Source organism: Phymastichus coffea, unplaced genomic scaffold, assembly GCF_024137745.1.
Source record: "Phymastichus coffea isolate CEN01 unplaced genomic scaffold, Cenicafe_Pcof_1.1 PCOF00002, whole genome shotgun sequence".
NCBI lineage: Eukaryota > Metazoa > Arthropoda > Insecta > Hymenoptera > Eulophidae > Phymastichus > Phymastichus coffea.
The window spans coordinates 4,517,773-4,541,595 of NW_026706813.1; the positions used below are offsets into that span (position 1 = coordinate 4,517,773).

Consider the following 23,823-nt stretch of genomic DNA (forward strand, 5'->3'; position numbering starts at 1 on the left):
GAGCGTTGACATGGATTGAGTGAAAGCCAATTTTTCATGAGGCTCGTTAAGCCTACATTTTTCACTTTATTAATTTCAATAGCATTTATTTCATATCATATTTCCTCGAACAAATAACAGAGGGCGTTGTTGACTAATAAAGTGTTCTCCACTGGCATAGTACCGTCCGGCTTGGTCAACCGACCACAAATATGAATCATACTGCGTGATGGAAGCAGAGATAAATCTTGATGTTAAATTGCTATATGGATTTCATCACTATTATTGAAATATGATAATGAATAAGGCTGATGCGTATGAACTTCATAATGAGCTATAGACTCATCGAAAGCTACACCTGAATGAATGTCTAGAATTCCCTCCATATTGTTGTTGTTGTTTTATACAACACACTAATATGCACAATATTTTCTTCCACGATTTTCGACGACTTTCAGTCTCAAGCTTTTCAGGAATTGCCTGTTCTGAGGTGTGAGCGGTCTGATAGCTCGCTGTTGACTGGTTGTTGATTGACATTTTTGTCTCTTAATATAGCCTCGACCGGTCTTTATATTGTAAATGATACCCATTACTAAGATACGGTCTTTAAATGTACTCGCACTGTGATGACTTCTCCTCGAAAGTTAACTAGGTTTCCGTCTTGATCAACTATACGAATTTGAAAATGATCAATGCTCCTCACAGCGACTGGCAGGTAAATGACTTGAGAGGGAACTTATATAATCTTATATCCAGGTGGGAATGCTGGGAAGAATTCATACATAGTATGTACTTTGCGATCGTTTATGTAAGAGTCTGTAGTAATATTACACTCTAGACGTAAAGCGTTGACTTTGAGAATAGTGACGGGTAAGTCAAAACTATGTGTTTCGTTTTCAACGAGCGTACGTCTAGTGAAGACTAAAATTGATCCAATAGAATCTTCTGGTTCAAAATGTATTTTTTGACTGCACTGAATGACACTACGTAAAGTATTATTATTTGGTTTCAGGCTAAACGATATACCTTTAGATGCTAATGCTTCTTTGAGAAAGCTTTCAATATCTTCTATTTCGTAGCTACCAGTCGGTAAAGTGATAGCTTCTTGACCTTCAATGTAAAACTTATTATAACCAACGTCAATGTTTGGTATTGAATTAAATGTTAATAACTCGACTAGACCAAGAACGTATTTTTTGTTTGGTATCAATTCGATCGGTGGAAAATAATATGTTTCGAGGTCATTTTGTGACTTATTACATACAAGTCGGGTTTTTCTGCGACCCGAAGCGCTCGCGAATCTAAGTTGACGGAGTGGGAAAGCCAAGTGAATTTCCGTCTAGCAAACGAACAGCCTTGTCGTTTACGCCGGGAACTTTCAAAAGGCCGGAATAAAGGAATTTGATTGTTTTTTATTATTGTGCTCGTACGTATCACTGGTCAGAGGATACATCGGAGCACAATACTCTATCTGCCTCTCCTCTGGCCTGATAGGATAAGGTATTTCGGGATGTATAATGTGATGTTCCTCGTTTAACGATGTGGTCAGGTCGCGCGTTAACAGAGGTAGTCACGTCAGTTCGCTAGGAAGGCCAGAGCAAGAGATGATGTTCCCGAGAGACTCAATGTCAGTGTATTCTCCATGACAGATTCATGTCAAATGATAGTCATTCTTTGAATGAGTATTTTATATACTAGTCGTCTTTTCTATAGTTTGTTTAAAAGAAATTTGAGACAAAGATGGCCGCAATTATATGTATTAAAATCTTGATATCTAATATAATACATGATTCTATTAACTTTGAGATGAAGCGATAGATCTATAGGAGGTTGTAGATTATCAAAACTATCAAAATACATAACCTCATCACCTTTCTTTTTGTATGCCACCCAATGAGTACCTGGTCCACGTTTATCATCTAAATTTACAATAGCTGTCTCTTTATATCGTGGTTCATCGGTTGGCAGAGCATTACGCATGAAAACACCTCGAAATTTTGCAATTTTTGAAATTTTAGCATATTTTCTTATATCATGATCTGTTAGTGCTCGATTAGGTAAAGTTACTTCGAGCTTTTCTTTTTAAACCTTTTCCACTTGAATATGATTTCAGATGAAGACCATAACCTTTACGATATGGTTTCAAATAAAGTCCTTTACCAATAGCAATAGCTTCCATAGTTTTATTTGTCTATGAGCTTCTTTCAATTAATTTTGAGCGGCCTTAGCACTGTTAACGGCTTTTGCTATTGAAGCAGCTCCTCCAGCTAGAGCTCCAGTGGCGCTTAAAGCAGCAAATAATGGAATTAAAAAGGAAGCGCTCCACCAACTTTACTGGGAATAGGTAAAATACGTGGTATATTTATTTTACTTCTACCGCAAGCCTTTTTCACAGCTTCTTTGGCTCCTTTTATAGCTGAACGAATAACTACAAGAGCTCGATTGTTAGGCACACTACTTTTCGAGACCGTCTTAATAATTTTATTCAATGTAAAAACGAAACAGTTAATTTGTTGTTAACCGTCTGTATAGATTGAAATTAACATTAGAGCTTGCGGCTTCAAAGCTCATAATCTCTACGTAATAAGAACTATATTGAGGTACATGGAAAATCTCTACGATCAAATTCTGAACGGTAATTATTGAATAAACAATTGACCTTTTTGTGTTAATAACTTTTTATCCAAATTAACAAGTATTAACGTGCAACATATGCTTTTGTAGGTCTTACCAAGACGAACAAAAAACCATTGGACCATTTTTCGATTCAACTGCTAGGAAAAAAGATATTACGGGAAAACATGAAAATAGATCAAACTTTTTTTTTCAAACGGCTGGTTAACAATGTTCTGCACCGATTTCAGACTTTGGATGAAGATATGTTATTACACTCATTGTAAGCTATCCACAGTAAATATTTCGTGCTTACCGGAAAAAAGTATGCGAAACGCTCTTTTTCGAGCTCTATTGCCTGGACTACTGGCTACGGAATACGCATTCGGCACCTTGGACAGAGAGAGAGAGAGAGAGAAGAGAGAGAGAGAGAGAGAGAGAGAGAGAGAGAGAGAGAGAGAGAGAGAGAGAGAGAAAGAGAGACAGAGAGAAAGAGAGAGAGAGAACCACAACACCGACCTTCTCTTTGGAATGCCTCCTCTGCGTTATACTGTTAAAGTCTATAGTGATATAAATTTCCTTGTTAGTTATTATCTGCTATTGTTACTGTTTGTTAATTGTTGTTGATGTTGTTGTTATTAGTGTTGCTGTTAATTCCTAAATGTAGTTGTTGTCCTGGTATGGGTGTGTGTATTATAACATTGACTGTTGTTGTTAAGTGGGTGAGTGTTTATTCGTGTTGTGCTCCCTGTCCAAATATGCCGCTCACCACCAAGAAAAATGGCCGCTCGCACGCACAAACCCGCGTCACCTCGCCGGTTACCCCACGTGCACCGGTGCCGGTTTCGCTGCTCTCGTGGTTTCTCTCTTTTCGGACATACATACACAGGTAATTAACTATTCTGCGCACCGGGCACGTATCCTGCACTTATTCATGGCGAGGGCGCGGGAACTTAGCGCGGCGGTCTGCTCTACTGCTCTGCTGCTACTACCGAATTTTTTTCTTCTCTCTCTCCAGCGAGATACGCGCGCAGATCTGTCAGCGGCTCGCTCTCTCTCTCTCTCTCTCTCTCTCTCTCTCTCTCTCTCTCTCTTCGATCTTCTGTCTCTCTCTCTTCGATCTTCTGTCTCTCTCTCTCTCTCTCTCTCACTGTCGTACGCTCGTCGGCTACCTCCAGTACGCCGTCGCCGCCGTTGCACCTCGAAAAAAGAAACAAAGAAAATAGCTAATGAGAGTGTGCTCAACCAGCGCATACTTTTAGCTTGGCAAGGTGCACGGGCATTGGTGAGAGCTCGACAAAGAGCAACGGCCGAGCCGTGATTCTCTGTTAGGACCAAAAAATGACCATTTTTGTCAATTCAAAATATGTCGATAAATATGAGAGATACAAAAATATTTATTGGAAAGAAAATGTTTGTTATTTAGAGTAGAATATGATAGAATTTTTCAAATTTTTGTTGGAAAAAAAATTTTCACTGTACTTTTATTTGCTCTAATTAAAAAAAAAATTTTATCAACAAGTAAGACATAGTCTATGTGAATATTATATTTTTCACGAAGTAAAACAAACGTATTCGCATCCTATTTCTTGTAAAAAAATTTTGACTCACTGGTATCATTTTGATTTTTAGATATAATGGTGTTACAATTTCTTTAAGTGTTTACAGTTGTCGCTATATTGTCGTAAGTATCAGTATTATATTTAAAATTTATTATTTATCAAAATGTTGTCATACAGTAATTTATATTTAGCGGTTGGTGATTGATAAGAATTTACGCTAGTTTTCATTGTATTTTATTCCATAACAGGATATTAGTATGAAATTATTATTTTCAGAGATAATTGCTTTAATTATTGCAAAGAAGATAAATCTATCTATTGAAAAACGTGCGATGATTGTGGGCGTCCATAAAGCTAGGAAAACCAATGGTCAAATTGCAAGTGACCTGAAAATTCCCAGACGTACTGTAGATTTCAATGTTAATAAATTTCTTAAGAACGACACTATTGCTAATAGACATCGAGGAGGAAAACCAAAACTGACAACTAAGCAACATGATAAATATATATCACTAACCAGTTTACGTAATAGGCGATTAACTGTAGCCGAAATCAAGTCTGACATTCAAAAAAATGTCAAAGAATCGATAAGCGAATTAACTATCAGAAGAAGACTTCAAGATCAAGGCCTTTTTGGTCGAGTAGCTGTGAAGAAACCTTTACTCAAAGAAGTGAACAGAAAAAAAAGGTTTGCTTTGGACTAGAAAGCCCAAAAATTGGACTACAACTGATCGGGAAAATTTTCTATGGAGTGATAAATCAAAATTCGAAATCTTTGGAACTAAGTGAAAAATTTATGTACGTCGAAGAGTGAATGAAAAATTTTCAGAAAATTGCATTGTGACAACAGTTAAACATGGTGGCGGCTCGGTAATGGTATGGGGATATTCTGCGGGTTCCTGTATTGGTGACCTTGTAAAAATAGAAGGGATTTTGAAAAAAGAAGGGTATCATAACATCATTCAAAAGCATGAGGTTCCGTCAGGAAGTAGAATAATTGGTGTATATTTTATATTCCAACAAGATAATGATCCAAAACATACTTTCAACCTTTGTTAGAATTATTTAAAAAATCTTGACACAAAGAAATAACTTAAAATAATGGTTTGGCCTCCTCAATCTCCCGATTTCAATCCGATTGAAATGTTATGGGAAGAGCTGGATCGTGCATCATATATTGTATCAAGAATGGAAGAAAATTTCACATGCTACACTTAAGAAACTAGTTAACATGATGCCTAGAGTTTGCCGAGCAATAATAAAAACTAAAGGCAGACACTTTGATGAAAGTAATGTTTGATTTCTTTTAAAGTTACTTATTATTAATATTTATTTAATATTATGTTATGACGATTTATTATATAAGTTTATATGATTGCTACCTATTCGTATGTAAATTTATGATTTCAGTTGAAAAAAAATTTATTTAATGAAAAAATGCTTATTTTTTTCTTTTGAAAAACTATTGTGGTGATTATGAGACTAACAGTTGTAAGAGAAATACATTATTGTATGTGTAATGAATGTGATAATCTATTAATTGTGTTTGAAAAATAAATTTATATAACGGGGTGGATTAACTAGTTCAAAGGGAATTTATTGAAGCATAAACTCCCACGATGGAGAGCTAACCGCCGCTACGTTAATACATGTATACGTGTATTCGCCTTTACGTTTGATACTTTTGTTCCTATGTCTTTTTTCCAATCGAGTTAAACTCACCTTAAGTCACCTGACTTGTGACACTCATTCTATCATAGGTGTGAGTGTTCTAATGCTTAATCCGACTAATCCATTAGACGAAATCGGATTAAAATTTAATCCGTGATAAATCTGTTAAACTATTAGAAAACGAAATGACGCAATGAGGCGAATAAAATTAATAATGTTTAATTCAAATACATGACAGTCATTTACGGTCCGAAAGACTAATGCACGCGAATAGGATTTACAATGATTAATAATAATTTGGGAAAAGAGAGAGAGAGAGAGGGAGAGAGAGAAAATTCGAACTTTGCCGCGAAAACTAACGCTTAGCGCGAATACAAAAAATAACGATCGCAATAGACAAAATACTCTCGCTCGTATTTTATAGCGCAATATAAGGAAGGTGCACCTACCGTGCGGTGCAATTACGGTGATCAGCCGTAATCGTTGAAGAGAAATCCTTTTCTGCCAACGGTTTCCTCCTGATTAATCAGCTGCGCTGCCTCACTAAAAAATCTACTGTTACTCTGCTGCTGCTTTAATTGCTGCTGTTGTGATGCTGTTTCTAATAAGCTTCCTTGCTATCACTCGTGCGCCTCAAAAATATCCAGGAAAACTTTTCTATGAAAACGGCGAAACACAGTAAAAACTAATTGGCGGTAGGCTCGCAAAAGCAGCTGAAGCTTAACTGAAAACTTTTAAACTCTCGCGCGTCCTCTCTCTCTCTCTCTCTCTCTCTTAGTCGTTCGTTCGAGCATCGCGAGTGTACCGAATCGTGAACGGATCGATTAATCAAATCGACTACCGTTGCAATGAATATTAAATATTTTAACATCAATACAAAACTAAATTTTGTATACATTAAAAAATTTATAATAAATTGTAATAAATACAAATTTACAATAAATTTCATATACATTAACAAAATACAAAGAAGTGGAAACAAATTGTTTTTCGATAAAAATTTGAAAAAATTCTATCATATTCTACTCTAAATAACAAACATTTTTTTCCAAAAAATATTTTGTATCTCTCATATTTATCAACATATTTTAAATTAACAAAAATTGTCATTTTTTGGTAAAAACTCGATAGCACGCAATATACTTGGAGAATTCAGATTTCAAATAAGCTTCTTGTATAGCCCTTAAAAAGACCTAAAAAATGGTCTACTTTAAATTTTTTAACGGCTTTTACTTCCAGTACAGGCAGAAGTAAAAGGTGGATAAAAAAATTATCGAATTTTCAACGAGAAATTATCGTTAGAAACAATTAGAGAATGAACTAATCATATTTACTATACACGTCATATAAAAAGTCTTGGAAAGACCTTTCAAACGCGTCCCGGCTGGTTTCTGTACATTAATTTTTACTGAGATATTAAACTTTAAAGTTTTGAGAAATCTCTGTTTGGGTGGGCAAAAGCAATTGACGGGCACTGTATTATTTTGAAAACGCAAAATTTGAAATTCATTATAGAAAATGTCTGATTTTAGGCGCGAAATTTTGAATTTCTTTTTCAAATATACTTTTATTTTAAACGCGCATATTTGAAATTGAATTCTGAAAATATAGTTTGATTTTAAGGGTGCAAAATTTGATATTCATCATAGAAAATACGTTTGTTTTTAGGCGTGAAATTCAGAAAACAATTGAAAAAAAATTTGATTTAAAATTTTAAAAGAGAGAATACCAAAATTATTTTCTAAAATACGCTAATGGGATAGAATATAATGGTGTAGAACCCCATCCGGCAGATAGAAAAAGAGAGAGTTTAAGAGTGGAGAGAGGAGGCAGAGATTGTTGAAACATTTGTTAATTAAAAAAAGGAATATTTTCTATAGAAGCTTTGCCAACTTTGCTAAAGTCTGTTAGGCACAACCATAAACTTGCTTCTCCATTTTTCTTTGCTGAAACTATAGACAATGCAAAAGTATTTGTAGAATCTGTTTCTTCAATTTCCATATACTAAGACCTTAGTCCCTTGATTTTGTGCTGTTAATATTGAGGGCAGTTACATTTATAGTGACGGATCAGTTTTCTTTCAAAATTTACCTACTGGCGTTTTGAAAGAAAACTTGTAATGCGGTACATTACAAACTTTGCCATGAGAGTGTTGCATTATTTGCAAGACTTCAGGAAAGCCATCCCTGTCCCTTGCCGCCCCGTAACCAGCCGTATAATGCGAACCCAGACGCGCCCTAACACAAACACTTGTGACGAGAGCAAACGTTGCGCTTGTTATCGTCGGAATTTTTCCAAGTCTCCCTCTCTCGCGGCAAGGCACAGTGACCAGCGTTGGGTGCATTTAATAATGCGCCTAATGCATGGTCTCTGTTTCAGCTAACGGAGATTGCCGAGCGGGGTCGAGCAGGCCCGAAGCGGTTACGCTGGCGATAGAGAATATAGAGATATTAGAGAGAGAGAAATAGTCGGGGGCGTGCGTGCCTTACGCAAGATTAGGCAGGCGCGCGTTTCGAACCATTTAGCGCATTGGGCGCGTACCGCCTAATAAGTAGGTCAAGTGGGGAGAGAAAAGATCGACGAAGAAGCTGTAGATCGCGAGGAAAAATGAGCGACACAGATGGTAGTAAGTCGAGGAGAGACTCAGAAGGTTTTCCGAGTCGATCGGAGTAAGACGGTGGACGGCTGGCGGTGAAGAAGTCAGGAGTGCCGCCGAGGACAAGGAGCCGAGAAGAAACCGAGAGGAGTTGCCCAACGACGATCTGCAACACCGTGCGCAGGGCGCAGCCAGGACTCCCGCTCCAGCACCAAAGGTCGAGTTTGTAAATTTATCTCTCTCTCTTCATCGACGGCACTGTACGTAATTTTTAATATTAGGTGGGTAGCAAGGCGTGCACACGCCGTCCGCATCGAAAAATAGATAAGAGTAGGGGTAGATCTTTCTGATCGAACAATGTTAACCAACTTAGTGTGGGGTGAGAGAAGGTAAATAGCGACAAAAGTAGGAGATAAAATGAGGGCGCAGTATCTCTCTAATTTACATACTGACCAATAATGAAAAATTCGGAGGACGCTACTGATATTCGAATTAGCATATCTACCAATAATAGGTTTTCTTCTCGGAAAGAGGAGAGGAAGGGTAATCTTTTACCGCGAAAAGCCGATTCTCGTCCATTTTGTCGCTATCTCTCGAGCTGGAACGAGTGACCTGTATCAAACAGACTAATCTTCCAATTTCGCTCACAGAATCTTCCACCGAAATCGTAAGTAGGCAAAGTGCCACTCATCATTAGTAATTGCGGAGTGCGGGCGTGAATTTCTCACCGGAATACGTCGCGACTCTCGGCCCTATCCCCGACAACCGCCCTAATCACACGGCGGTCTGGCGCCCTAAAATAATCGGGGGTAAAGAGCCAATCAGGCCTTGTGGCGGAAGAGCTTCGAGAGCGCGGCTAAAACCCCCTAAAATTCCCCGCCCTAAACTCATAGAAAATGGAGTGGTTAAGGTGATGAAAATTAATACCAATGATCTTAAATACAAACATATGTATGTGAAACTAACTTATATTATTTTATCTATGATAGTTATCATCATAGAGTAATATTTTTTTGTCAAGAATGTTAGTGAGGTTGATTATGGTTGTTACAATACGATTCTTTTGAATACCATAGATGAACAAAGCAGTATTTTCATTTTATTATTACATGTATTTCATTCCTATAGAACTACCATAAAAAGCTGTTTTTTGTAGGAAACATGATTTGGGTAAATATGTATGTATAATTTAATATAAATATAAAAAGATATCGAAATTTTGAGTGAACCACCAATGGATATACACGAATTAATTTTAGACAGTAAAGCTTTTAGGGAAAATTAACAATTAATTCTGAGTAATTTGATGCATCGAATTATTTCAATTACATTACATTTTTATTTTTCCTTTCAGTTTGACAAACATTAAAATCGTGCTTTAAATAAATATTCTTTTTTTCTGAAAACCTAGTAAAGGTACTGCTACTGAAAAACATGATAATGTGATTAAAAATATCACTATTTCTAAGTGTTTTCATTAGCTATAACTATAGAATTCATATAACTATAGAAGTGTATCATTTCATGTTGTTATCATTTTTTGAAAACTTATTTAATAAGGTGCGAAGGTACGAAAATATTATTAAATTTAGAAGTGGTTTAAATTAGTAATGTCATAATTGTTTTTTCTAATATAAAGTTTCTTCTAATTGTTGTTATAGACATTATTTAAAGTAATAACAACATTTTTGGTATACTATTTTTGGTATATGGCCCATTCTCGCTTACGGCGAATGCCTCCAGACCTATATGTTATCGATTTTCATGAAACTTGGTAGGATGATTGTTTATATGAAGAACAATATCCGTACAAATTTTTAGGTCAATATATTAATTATTTAAAAAGTTATTAAAAATTAAAAAATTTCAACGAATTTTTTTTTCTATTCATATCTCGCTAACCGCAAAAGCTATCGACACAAATGTTTTTTTAAAATACGCACAAAACTACACACTTCTAAGATAATAATGTAGAAAACCATTTTTTTATTTTTTCAAATGTTATTAACTTTTGAATATAAAAAGTAAATTTTTTTCGATAACGGTAGTCTTGGATTTCAAAAATTCTTTTTCCATTGTATTCCTTGGCCCTTTTTCTATGAAAAACTGTTTTAACATTTTTGTAATCAGCAGTTCCAGCCTCGTAATAAACAATAAACTAGTGACTGCGCCGACGCGCCGTTCGGACGGCCGCAGACGCTCGAGCGGCACACTAACCGATTGTAGCTTTCTTGTTGTATTTGTATTTTTTTTTTTACTACAATTTGGTCTTTATTACCTCTATTTTATTATACTATTGTTAACCTAATATCAAATAAATTCAGCTTTTGTATTAGTGATACAAATCTATAATAATTAAGGGCCCTAAGACGTGCCGGTTGGACAGCTTATTGGCGTCAGGCTTAAGCACCTGGCAATTAGCTGATGCCGCACTAATGACAGTTCTAATTTATGGCCTCATAGATAGTGTAGGTGAAAGTGACAATATTTATTATTAAGAAAATTTGTAGGTGTGAGGTAGGCTGGCCGAAATATAAGTCTCTGAGGTTCGTCCTCCAAATTTAGTTTTCTCGTGAACGTTCACGTAGAAGGTTGTGTCTGCTATTCCAGTGAAGTTTTGTGCTTTCAAAATGGTAAGAACGAGCCCCATAAGCATTAAATATTGCAAAAATATTTTTGATAAACATGAAAAAGCCCGTAGAGGGAATTTCAAAAAATTGTCAGATGGGATCTATGCTGCCTTTTCTTCATTTTTGCAAAGTGGTGAATTTTTGTGTGAAAGTTGCCGAGTAGTATGTTATCGGATCATGAAAGAACGAAAAAATCTGATCAATAATAATCAGACTCCACGTTTGATAGAAGATTATGTGATAAATATACAGCAAGAAAAGCAGAGCAAAATTGAATCAGAAATTAATAGATCTGTTTCTCCAGTAGGCCAGGAAGGTGAGCCGATGGAGATAGACTCATGCGATTCGGAATCATTTCAAAATCCATTCATTAATACTGATGGCACTAGAGACGAAGATTTTAGTTTAAGTTTGCGTTAGCAACAAAATGAAGTGCTTGAAACAGTGAATAAATTGTGCAAACAATTGAACACAGATATTATAAGCACAGCCGATAAGAAAAATTCTGAAGTTATACAGAAAAAGCTACATACTGTCACATTAAGTCTCAGTAAGTTATTCCTCAAAGACTCCAAAAATGCCATTACAGATAATCAAAGTGATTTTGAAACAAAATTTACGCAGGATTTAAAATTAAAGTACCATAAAGCTAAAAATTATTCAGAAAAAATTAACATTTTGTTATTTGCACCTTCTACTTGGAATCTATCTGAAATGCAGAAAAAAATAGGTTGTACAATGTATGCTGCTCGTGAGTCAAAAAAAATTCGTGAAACTGAAACTATATTTTATCAGCCCGTGCAACGCAATAGGTCATCAGCTCTAACAGATGTTCAAATCAAGATGGTAATAGATTTTTTCTTCAATTTTGAAATAAGTAGAGAATGTCCTGGTATGAGGGATACCAAAACTGTAAAACTAGGACAGTCATCAGAAAAGCTCCAAAAACGTTTACTGCTACACAGTATGAAAGAAATTTTTGCTCTTTTTACTGAGGAATACGGTAAGTTCCTTGGGTTTTCTACATTTTGTCGATATCGCCCTCCGCAATGTATTTTAGTAGACGAATCAAAACGTTTTCATAATGTTTGTATTTGCATCAGTCATCAAAATATTAAACTGCTACTAGAACCTATACTTAAAATATGTAGAAAATTCAAATTGCAAGACCACATTCCTTTCAATTATCGACAAATTTTAGATGAAGCATTATGTTCAGAGACAACGGAAGCATGTCACTATGATAAATGTTTTGACTGCCCTGGTGTAAATAATATACTATGTAAGATCCTCGATGTACTTCATTCACATTCAATAGAGACACTTGAATTTAAGCAATGGGCTACTACTGACAATAGATGTCAATTAATTGATGTGCAGTATACAAAAAATGAATTCATTCAACATTTCCGACAAAAATTTATGAAAGAGTTTAGACTGCATAATTATATCGCTAAAAGTCAGGGTGACTTTGTAAGAAAAACAATAGAAAATTTGAGTGAAGATGAAATAGTTGTGATGTCAGACTTTGCAGAAAATTATGTTTGCACCCATCAAGATGAAGTCCAAGCTGCTCACTGGCGTTACACTCAAGTAACGGTACATCCATTTTTTATTTATAGAAAAGTAAATGGTAAGGTAGAGAAGGAATCATTTGTGATAATTTCCGAAAACCTTGAACACAACGTACAAGCAGTGTCGTTGTTTCAAGAAAAACTTATTAATTATATCAAAAGTAAGAACTACAATGTACACAAAATTTTTTATGTGTCTGATGGAGCTGCGAGTCAATACAAGAATCGATACAATTTTTTTAATTTAGCCCATCATCATCAAAAGTATTGTATCCATGCAGACTGGCACTTTTTTACAAGTTACCACGGAAAAAGTCCGTGTGATGGAGTAGGCGGAACTGTGAAAAAATTAGCCCGCCGAGCTAGTTTAAGAGGCAAATATATAAGCAATGCTGTAGAATTGTACGAGTGGGTAGTGTCAGCATTACCGAATATGACTTTTGCGTATTGTACAAACGAAGAGCACGCAAAAATAACAGAAGAACTAAAAGCTAAGACTATTAGTGGAACACAAATGTCTCATGCTTTTATTCCGCTTAATGAAAAACAGATCAAAATTAAGAAAGTATCATATTCTAATGAATTTATTGTACAGAACGTGTTGTAGTTATTTAATTATAATTCCATTGTTATATCTATAATAAACGTACAAATGTATTTATTCAAAATAAAACAAAAATTAAAGTGAATATTTTATTTAGAGCTTTCCCCATTTTCATTATTAATATAAAAGCTGAACTTGATATTAAGTTAACAATAGTATAATAAAATAGAGGTAATAAAGACCAAATTGTAGTAAAAAAAAAATACAAATACAATAAGAAAGCTACAATCGGTTAGTGTGCCGCTCGAGCGTCGGCGCCGTCACTAGTTTATTGTTTATTACGAGGCTGAAAGTACCGATTACAAAAATATTAAAACGGTTTTTCATAGAAAAAGGGCCAAGGAATACAATGGAAAAAGAATTTTTGAAATCCAAGACTACCGTCATCGAAAAAAATTTTTTTTTATATTCAAAAGTTAATAACATTTGAAAAAATAAAAAAAATGGTTTTCTATATTATTATCTTAAAAGTATGTAGTTTTGTGCGTATTTTAAAAAAACATTCGTGTCGATAGCTTTTGCGGTTAGCGAGATATGAATAGAAAAAAAAAATTCGTTGAAATTTTTTAATTGTTAATAACTTTTTAAATAAATAATATATTGACCTAAAAATTTGTACGGATATTGTTCTTCATATAAACAATCATCCTACTAAGTTTCATGAAAATCGATGACATATAGGTCTGGAGGCATTCGCCGTAAGCGAGAATGGGCCATATATAGATTACTATTGAAGGGCATAATGTGAATATGAAAACCAAATGATGTGAAATACGTAATTTTATTTGGTTGCTATGAAAAAGTTTATTAGATTAATATCGGTCGCTACGAGGTGTGTTATTTAGCAAAGTAGAGACATATTGTAATTTCTTCGATTTATAATTTTATATATTCAACTCTTACAGTACTATTATATAAAGTTGCTTTTTTTATAAAATGTAAATGTACATTATGTACTATCAAATGTACTTAAGTTATAGATAACTCATGTATATTTATAAAAATTTAAAAATGGTAAAATATTTTTTCCTAAAATAATTAATAAATTATTAATACGAATATAAATGTAAAGACTAACATTTTTCAAATATCTTAAAAAAATTTTAAATAACTATTGAATTTGTTACCATTTTAATTATACGTAGATGCTTGGAAAGTTGAGAAGGAGCAAAGCGAATAAAGGGACAAAGCCACCCTAGAATACGAGAATCGTTTGAAAAGTCCGTTCAAAGTCAGAAAGATAGCAATACTGGTGCGTATCGAAATTATATTCAGTTAGTAGTATACCTTAGAAGAACACATGACCAATTATTTATACTGTTCGTACTCTTGTGGTTGTCGCGTTAATGAGTAAGAATTCGTTTTCGTATTGAATTTGAAAAATTATATATATATATATATATTGCAACGTTAGTCGATTTAATTAATCGATCCATTCGCGATTCTGTTTCTCGCGCGTTAGTTCGAATAATTAAGAGAGAGAGGGGGCGCGCGATCTTTTAAATAAACAGTTACGCCTCAGCTGATCACGCGAGTTTACCGCCGATTTGTGTTTCGCACTTAGTTTCACCAAAATAAAGTTTCCTTGGGATAATTACGTGCGTGTGTGCAACGACAGTATTGCAGCAGCAAGCAGCGGTACGGAAGCAGCAGATTGCAGCGGATAAAGGCAGATCGAGGTAGCGCAGCTGATTAATCGAGGGGCAGCGGTAGTTGATATTTTGCATCAACAATTACGGCTGACCACCGTAATTGCACCGCATGGTAGGTGCACCTTCCGTCATTATATGCGATACAAAATACATTCGGTATTTTGTCTAATCGTGTTAGCGTTATTTTTTTGTCTTCGCGTCGAGCGTTAGTTCGCGGTAGAATTCGAATCTTCTCTCTCTCTCTCTTTCTCACCGAACATAGTTAATTGTAAAATCCTATTTGCATGCGGTAGTCTTTCGGCCCTACAAAGACTGTAGTGATTTTTATTAATTAAAGTCTGTTAAATTTATTCGCCGTTTTCTTCATTTAATTTTCCTAGTAGCTTAAGTAATTGGAAAAGGCTTAGGTTTTAATCTGATTAACTCTAGGGGATTAAGAAGATTAGGAGTAAAGTCGCTCACACTTAAAACTCATCGAGTATCACATGACACGTGACTAAAGGTGAGTTCAACTCCGTTTGATAAAAGACAACTATGATAAATCATCTGACGTTAAGGCAAATACACGTACTATCATACGTGTTTAACGGAGCGGCGATTTGCTCTGCATCGTGGGAGTTTGTTCTTAAATAAATTTCAATACAATATATATATATATATATACTTATATATGCCGGTTACAATATATATATTGTAGTATATTCGATACGTTCCAATTTGTTAGTTACTAAGTGATTGTTTGATTGCTAAGTAATCTGTATTATTATTAGTTAATTAGTTGTGTTCATGAGCTGATATTATATACACACGCTATTTTCAACGATTCTAATACAAGTTTTAGTTTCTTTTACATATCGTTGTATTTTATTTCATCAATTAGTAGTGGTTATAACATTTTGGAGGCTCAGCCGGGATCCGACATTTGTTTCTTCTATTAAGTTTGAATCTCAACTATGTCTACACACCGGACACCACCGAGGACAAGAGCGCAGGCAGCGGCAAGCGCTAATACAATTACGACGAATATTGCTGCTCCGCATGTTGCTGATGCCGCTTCGGTTGCTGCTGCAATAGCTGCTGCCTCTGATATCGCCAATAATACACAAGGACATTTCGAACAACAATCGGATGTCACAGACATAACCCAACATACAGGTACTAATTTATTTTTTCCGAATTTAAGTGGTCCTTCAGATACTCCTGCACTGCACCCTGTACTTCCTGCTGTTGCATCGACCGCTAATTCGGCTCTGCAAGAGGCATTGCTGTCGTTGAGCGAGTCGCGAGCAATGTCCGATGATCTTCTTCAAGAAGTGACAACATTGCGCGCTCAGCTGGATGCTGAAAAAGCTCAACGCTGTGAACTTGAAAAGGCGCTACAGCTACAGGCCAGCCAAGAGCAGAGTCTCGTAACAGAGCTGCGCGCGCGTAATACAGACTTCTCTGAGCTTCGTCGAGAGTTCAACCGACTTCGTCAGGAAGTCAACCAGCTAAGTCGCTATCCTTCTAACCTCACAAACACACGTATTTTGTCACATGCTCAACCCAACCTCGCGCAAGCATATCCAGCAACGAATACACCGATTTCACTCACAGATCTAGGGATAGGTTACACTCTAAAAGTCGATACATACGATGGTTCAGCACCACTTTGCGAATTTTTGTGTCAGTTTGAGCTTATTTCAAAAGCTAATCGTTGGACAGATAATAAAAAGATGGTAGTTTTAGGTTCGTGCTTACGTGGTGATGCTCGATCTATTCTTAGAAGTTATCCGACATCTGAAACAATAACTTTTCATTCACTGATACAGAAATTAGAAGAAAGATTCGGGGACAAACATTTAGAATCTATTAGTTATTCACTCTTTCACACCAGATGTCAAAAACTAGGAGAAGATTTTCCGACTTTGGCTGCTGATATTGAAAGATTAGCTACTTTAGCTTATTCGGAATGTTCTAGTGAAGTTCAGGATAAAATAGCTTGTTCTCAATTCATCACTGGTATTTTTAATAAAAGGATTAAAGAAATACTTCAGTTAGAAAAAATTACGTCATTAAAGATTGCCTTATCTCGAGCACAAGAAATTAAAACTATCAGGGAACAGAATAGGACTTCATTTTCACAAAAGAATGAGATTAAAACATCTCAAACTTCACCGCAAAATATATCAGACAAACAAACTGACTTCAAAGCTCCGAATGGAAAAGCTAAGGATTTCAACGTTAAGGATTTGCTTAAAAACGTTGAATGTTTTGCTTGTAAACAAAAAGGCCACGTTCGTACACACTGCCCGAACTCTCAACAGGAAAACTGATTATTGTTAGACTTTCGGGAGCGAGTTTAACTACTGATGTAAGAGCTCCTCAATTTACTCCTTTTCCTTGGGTATGTAGAGTTCTTAGAAATTTTAAAACTTTTGAATTCGAAGGCACGGTAGATAATAAGACTTGCATACTCAAAATTGATTCAGGTTCAGATGTTTCTATTTTGAATTCAAAATTTGTTGACGAAAATTGCCTTTGCATTCCTCTCATTCAGGATTCTTTGAAATACCCTACAGGTAAAAGTGTTCCTATTAAATTTAAGACTATTGTTCAGATTTGTTTAGGTAAATATTCTGTTCGTATGATAGTTTTTGTTGCCGATATAATCGATGATTGTATACTTGGCTGCGATTTTTTGAATAACTCCGGAATTGCAGATTCTATTAATGACATTTTTTCTGATGTTCCAAACTCTGTTAGGACTAACGTTAACCAAAAAATTTGTTCTAGAATTATACAATTAAGTACTGAATTTCCTGCTCAACTACAAGATTTACTTGAGAAAAATTCAAAAGAGTTGAATTTTTCTCAAAAGAATAAATTTTCACAACTTCTTACTGATTTTCAAGATATTTTTGAAGATAACGATGTAACAGGTAAATGTAACCTTATTGAGCATACAATTCAATTAACAGATTCAGTTCCTATTAAACAATCGGTTCGTTCTATACCATTTCATCTGAAAGCTGAAGTCAATACAATGATTTCAGACATGCGAGACCAAGGTGTTATTGAAGAATCTTCCAGTTCTTGGTGTTCTCCGATAGTGTTAAAAAAGAAAAAAGATGGTGCGTGGAGATTTTGCGTTGATTTTCGTAAATTAAATTCAAAAACAGTTAAAGATTCTTATCCTTTACCTAGAATAGATCACACTCTAGACAAACTGGCTGGAAATTCTTGGTTTTCCATTTTAGACTTAAAAAGCGGTTATTGGCAGGTAAAAATCCGTGAAGAAGATAGAGAAAAAACTGCTTTTTCAATTGGTAATGGTTTATGGCAATTTATTGTTATGGCTTTCGGGTTGTGCAATGCTCCCGCTACTTTCGAGCGACTAATGGAGAAAATTCTTCGAGATATTCTTGATGATATTTGCTTAATCTATCTAGATGATGTCATGGTTATGGCTAAATCATTTGATGACATGATAGACAACCTTAGGACTGTTTTTTCAAGGATTCGGCAAGCAAATTTGAGATTAAATAAAAAGAAATGTAATTTTTTCCAACGTGAAGTAGAATATTTTGGTCATATAGTGTCCGAATTCGGCAAGAAAACAGATCCTAAGAAAATTGAAACGATAACTCAATGGCCGATTCCAGTAAATAAAGATCAAATTAAAAGTTTTACTGGATTGTGTTCTTATTATAGGCGTTTCATTAAAGGTTTCTCTTCTATAGCTAAACCTTTGTACAATTTGGCAGATCGAAAAGATATTTTTGTTTGGACGGATGAATGTCAAACTGCATTTTTAAATCTGAAAAAGGCTCTGTCTTCGCCACCTATCTTAGCTTTTCCTCGGTTAAATTCACCTTTTCTGTTGGATACTGATGCTTCTAATCATGGTTTAGGTTGTGTCCTTTCTCAAAATCAGGATAATAGAGAAGTCGTTATAGGTTATTATGGTCGCGTCTTGTCTAAGGCAGAAAAAAAATTATTGTGTAACTCGTCGCGAATTACTAGCAGTTATAGTGGATATAACAATATATATATATGCATGATAATTTGAAGTATAATTAAGGATAGACTTTACTCTAATTTCGTATGGCGCGAAGTGTTCCATAAGTAGGGCTTAAGTCTTTTTGTTGAAAGGATGTGTGTGTGTGTGTGCGTGTATGTGTGTGTAATTCAGCCCAAGTTTCTGATAGCACGAAATGTTTCATGAGTCAAGCGTAATTTACAATAGAAGAGGGAAGGATTGCTTAGGTGATCACTAGAGGGAAACAATTCGGGTATAAGCCAAGTTTATTCGATCTCGAGTGCTCAGTTTACAAAGCTAGGAGAGAATACCAGCCTGTACAAAATTCAGCGTATTTATACACAAATTTTACCGCCTATTTTCGCAAGACAGCCCTCTTCATGCTGTTTACGCGAATGTGTAAAATCATTTTCTCTTGTTCACAATAGAACAGACAGCACTATCAAAAATCTAAATAATGTAAAAAATACCGAAATTGGTATAGATAATTTATGCATAATTTACACTTATCGCAAAAATCGGATTCAAAAGTTATTAACTAATTAAGTTAATTAATACAATAACGCAAAATTTATAAAAAAATAATAAGAAATTTTACACATAAAAATAGTTTATCGCTTGTAGATGTAATTTAAATAAAGAACTACTTAAATTAGTTAATGATAGTCAAATAATAATCAATTTTCGGATTTTTGCAAAATCTTATAATGTAAATATAAAATCGGTTATTTAAAATTAATAAATTCTAACCATGTTGACATTATATATAGAATTAACGCTTTCGATTCATATACTATTATTTATTCAAATAAATTATTAATTGTTTATTTATTGATAACAGTAATACCTAAGTTGTTATCAATGAAACGAATTTTTACTCATGTTTCTCATATAGTCATCTCGAGTTCAAAGTATCCGCTATATTATAATAATTAACATTTAAAAAGTTATAAACAAATTAAGTTTGCATATTAAAACTCAATACTATTTAATAGTTAAAAGTAATTAAAAATATTATAATCTTAATCTATGCCCTAAAATCTATATAAAAATTACTTTTAATAACGCATTTTAATTGAACAATGAATATTATCATATCTACTACTGTGGGCAAAAAGTAAGGTGAATTTGTTTGTAAAATGAAAAATCTTTATTTATTCTTCTACATCAATGTCATCCCCTTCGAAGTAATCCCCTCCCGATAAAATACACTTATGCCAACGTTTTTTCCAATCCTCGAAACATGCCAAATAGTCCCTTTCCGGTATAGCCATCAGCGCCTTCTTCGATTCAGCTCTTATCTCCTCAATCGACTCGAAACGCGTTCCCCGGAGTGGTCTCTTGAGTTTTGGGAATAGCCAGAAGTCACACGGAGCCAAATCAGGCGAATACGGTAGTTGCGGAACGATATGCGTCGAATTTTTGGCGAAATGGTCACGAAGAACGAGTGAACGAATTGAGCGTTTTCGGTACCAAACGAGATTTGACTTTTCGTAGGCCCAAATGGTCTTTCAAAATTGTTTTCACAGATCCTTCTGATATTCCGATCATATCAGTAAGGTCTCTAACAGTCAACCGACGATTTTCGAGCACTAATTCCTTCACTTTATTGACGTGTTGGTCATCTGTTGACGTCGATGGTCGTCCGGAGCGCTCCAAGTCATCAACACGTTCTCGACCCTCTTTGAAGTCTTTGTACCACTTATAAACATTTTTCTGCGACATGGTAGAATCACCAAAGGCCTTCCGCAACATCCTCAACGTTTCCGCAGCCGAAATTTCATTCCGCAAACAAAATTTGATGGCACTTCTTTGCTCAATTAAATCAGATATTGTAAAAATCGAAACATGCACTCTTGGTCGTTTGGTAAACACAAGCGTAAATATATTACTGATGATGACATTGACATGAAATTTGTCCCAGATGTCATTCGCAGTCCTACCAACTCAAGAAAAAAAGAACTAGCCCGAAATGTTAAGCCCGCGAAGTTTAAATTGAAAATTCACCTTACTTTTTGCCCACAGTAGTATATCTATAAGTAGAGTGACGTCACGCTCCTTATATGGTCATGAAATTCGATTATAGCACTAATACAATCATTTAATATGTGAGGTGGCGCCGTTTAATAAACTAATTGATATATGTAAATTCATGAGTTAAGCAGGTTGCAGTAATCCAGTGAAAATAAGAAAGGAGCTCATAAATAGGACCGTTACAATTATCTTCTCTTTAACATTCGCTTCAAAAATAAAAAAAAATCGAATGGTTGTAAAAAAATTGACAAAAAAGAATTTCATGTGTTAATTAAACATTACTTTATTAAAGGAAAAACGCTTCAGGAGACTACATAGAAACTTGATAAACATTATGGTAATCGGGCATCTTTGATAAGAATGGTTTATAAGTGATTTCAAAATTTTCGGAGTGACCATATGAGCACGAAAAATGATGAACGTTTTGCATACTCTGTTGAGGTTACCACTCGAGAAATCAATATGGCGATGGCTGACAGAAAAGTGAAAGTGCGTGAAATCGCTAGTGCTGCAGATATCTAAAGCAAATAAGTATACATACAAATAAGTATACATAATATTTTGCACCAACATTTGGACACGAAAAAGTTATCCGCGATTTCTCGCGATTGACCAAAATCAAGATCTTGTGAAATGTTGCAAGAATGCTTTGTAGCTGATCCAGCGAGATCCGCAAGTCTTTAAGCGTCGTTTCATCATTATAGATAAAACATGGATACATTTCTACACTCCTGAGACATAAGAACAGTCTAAACAATAGTTTGTCCAGAGGGAATCGGCACCAGAAAAAGGTGAAAATTATTCTTTTGCCCGAGAGGATTATGGCAACTGTCTTTTGGGATTCGCAAGGAATAATCTTCATCGAATATATCGAAAAATATATCGAAAAAAATATAAGCCATTACAGGTGACTAGTACTCATCGTTATTGGATAGTTTTATTTGCAAGAAAAACGTTCACGATTGGCTCATAAAAAATCCTCCTCCATCACGACAACATGTGGCCGCAAAACTGATGAAAATAGAGTTCCATCTCGTTTCACCTCCCCCCCCCCGTATTCGTCAGACTTAGCTCCACTAGACTATTATTTGTTTCACTATATGATAAAATGGCTGGCGGAAAATAGATTTTATTACAACGAGGAGATGATTACAACAATGAATGTTTATTTTATAGACTTGAAAAAATCTTATTATTTAGAAGAGATCTATAAACTAGAGCGGTGTTGGATAAAATAATGTATAACCCTGAAAGGAGGAGATATATTAAAAAATAAATAAGTTTTATTAAAAAAATCAAGCAGTTTTCAGTTTTGCCCGAACTTTTCAAACAATTCTGAGATATATATATATATATTGTAACGGGGTGTGAATTCCGTTTTAAGTTCTTTGTCTCGCCCGATGCGCAGTCGTACCGGAATGCGCGCGGCGAGATCGAAATAATCAAGTTTTGCTAGCTAACTGAAGAGCAGGAAGGACAGGTATCAGTCAACCAACTTACTAATAGCAAAGACAACAATAGATTAACGTTTCAATCATACATGGACTAGTTTATTCATCAAGTAATCTACGACACACTTTGCCCGCGTATTTACGCTTATATGAGGAGCGCGACAATCTTACGTATCGTCATTTCATTTACAATCGTTCGATCGCGATATTCGTTTACATGCTCGCTACCGATTTCCTTGTATTCGCAGATGTGAGGGGAAAGCTTAGATGTTACGTGCGGTCGCTTATCGAAAACTATAACGCGAAGCTGGCCAGCTTACCTTATATGATTATTCGCACGGTCAAGGGGATCAGTTCAATGTCGTAGTTCAGTGCGTGGGTCAGGTTGTCACTTTTCCACTTAAACACGAGGCTCTCTCTGTCGTCGTGCTGCTTCCGTCGGACGGATTCAGCAACCTCGTGGCTGGCCTCCGATGGCGTCTCGGCTAGCTACTCGAACTCACAGCAACAACAAAGAACTATAGGCCGTCTAACGTTCACGCTCCTTGTGGCGTTCACACGCACGCACGTCGTTGCCGATACTAGAGGCACTCCTGGGTTCGGACACGTTATTCGCGATTTTCAGGTAACTGCTCAACTCTCGTGTTAGTGTTCCTGGACTCCTGCACGCTGTTGCCGGTGTCAAAGGCGCTCTCTCACTGGTCCTTTTCTCTTCGCGCGCGTTCCCATTTCGGACCGAGTTCCCGTTTTCGACTTACCCGGACCGGTAGGTGCTGTCCTCGCAGGCAGCCATGCAATCGAGACGGTAGCGCAAACCGGACATTTACCGTCACAATATATATATATAACATCAACTCATTCCTTTCGAATTAAAATATCAAAGAATACTTGACAAATACATACCTTATCTGCTGTAATAGCATTATTAATTATACCTCGGTATTTCTGAATATTAGATCTAAATTGTTCAGTCAACCGTATACTAGGAAGTCTAGTCCATCGTTCTTTAAATTGTGAACGAAGATGGTTATCCGAATTGAGTTCATCATCTAACATTTTTTCAGTCTGTAAAAGAAATATTTGTAAGTAATTCTCTGTAAAAACACTAAGTATAAAATTATTACGTGAATAAATCTTTAAAGGCCCTCTATAATGGAAAGATTAGATTACCTACGACTATTTATATAGTTCAAAATATGTTGAATTCAGCAATATCATTATTTAATTTCAAAGCTGAAAAAATTTTAAGATATTTAATCTCAAATATTATACACTTTTATAGGTTATCTACAGGGTCTGATGGGAGAAAGAGAGAAAATTTTAGAAATTTATAGTTTATTACATCTCAATAATTATGTGTTAATTTATAGTATATAATGTCTTGTAACGGGGGGATAAATCTGCAAAAATGAGAAATTTATTTAAGAACAAACTCC

At 35.3% G+C, this 23,823-nt stretch overlaps 1 protein-coding gene across 5 annotated transcripts in view; it reads right to left on the reverse strand.

Annotated features, from left to right (window-relative positions):
• The window catches only part of LOC131663161 (apoptosis-linked gene 2-interacting protein X 1), a 1,103,979-nt gene that overhangs the window by 380,410 nt on the left and 699,746 nt on the right, over positions 1 to 23,823 (reverse strand). For all 5 annotated transcript variants that reach the window (XM_058933370.1, XM_058933362.1, XM_058933344.1 and 2 more), the window contains one exon: positions 23,291 to 23,452. In XM_058933370.1, the coding sequence (XP_058789353.1) occupies positions 23,291 to 23,452 (162 nt within the window). The remainder of the gene's footprint in view (positions 1 to 23,290; positions 23,453 to 23,823) is intronic.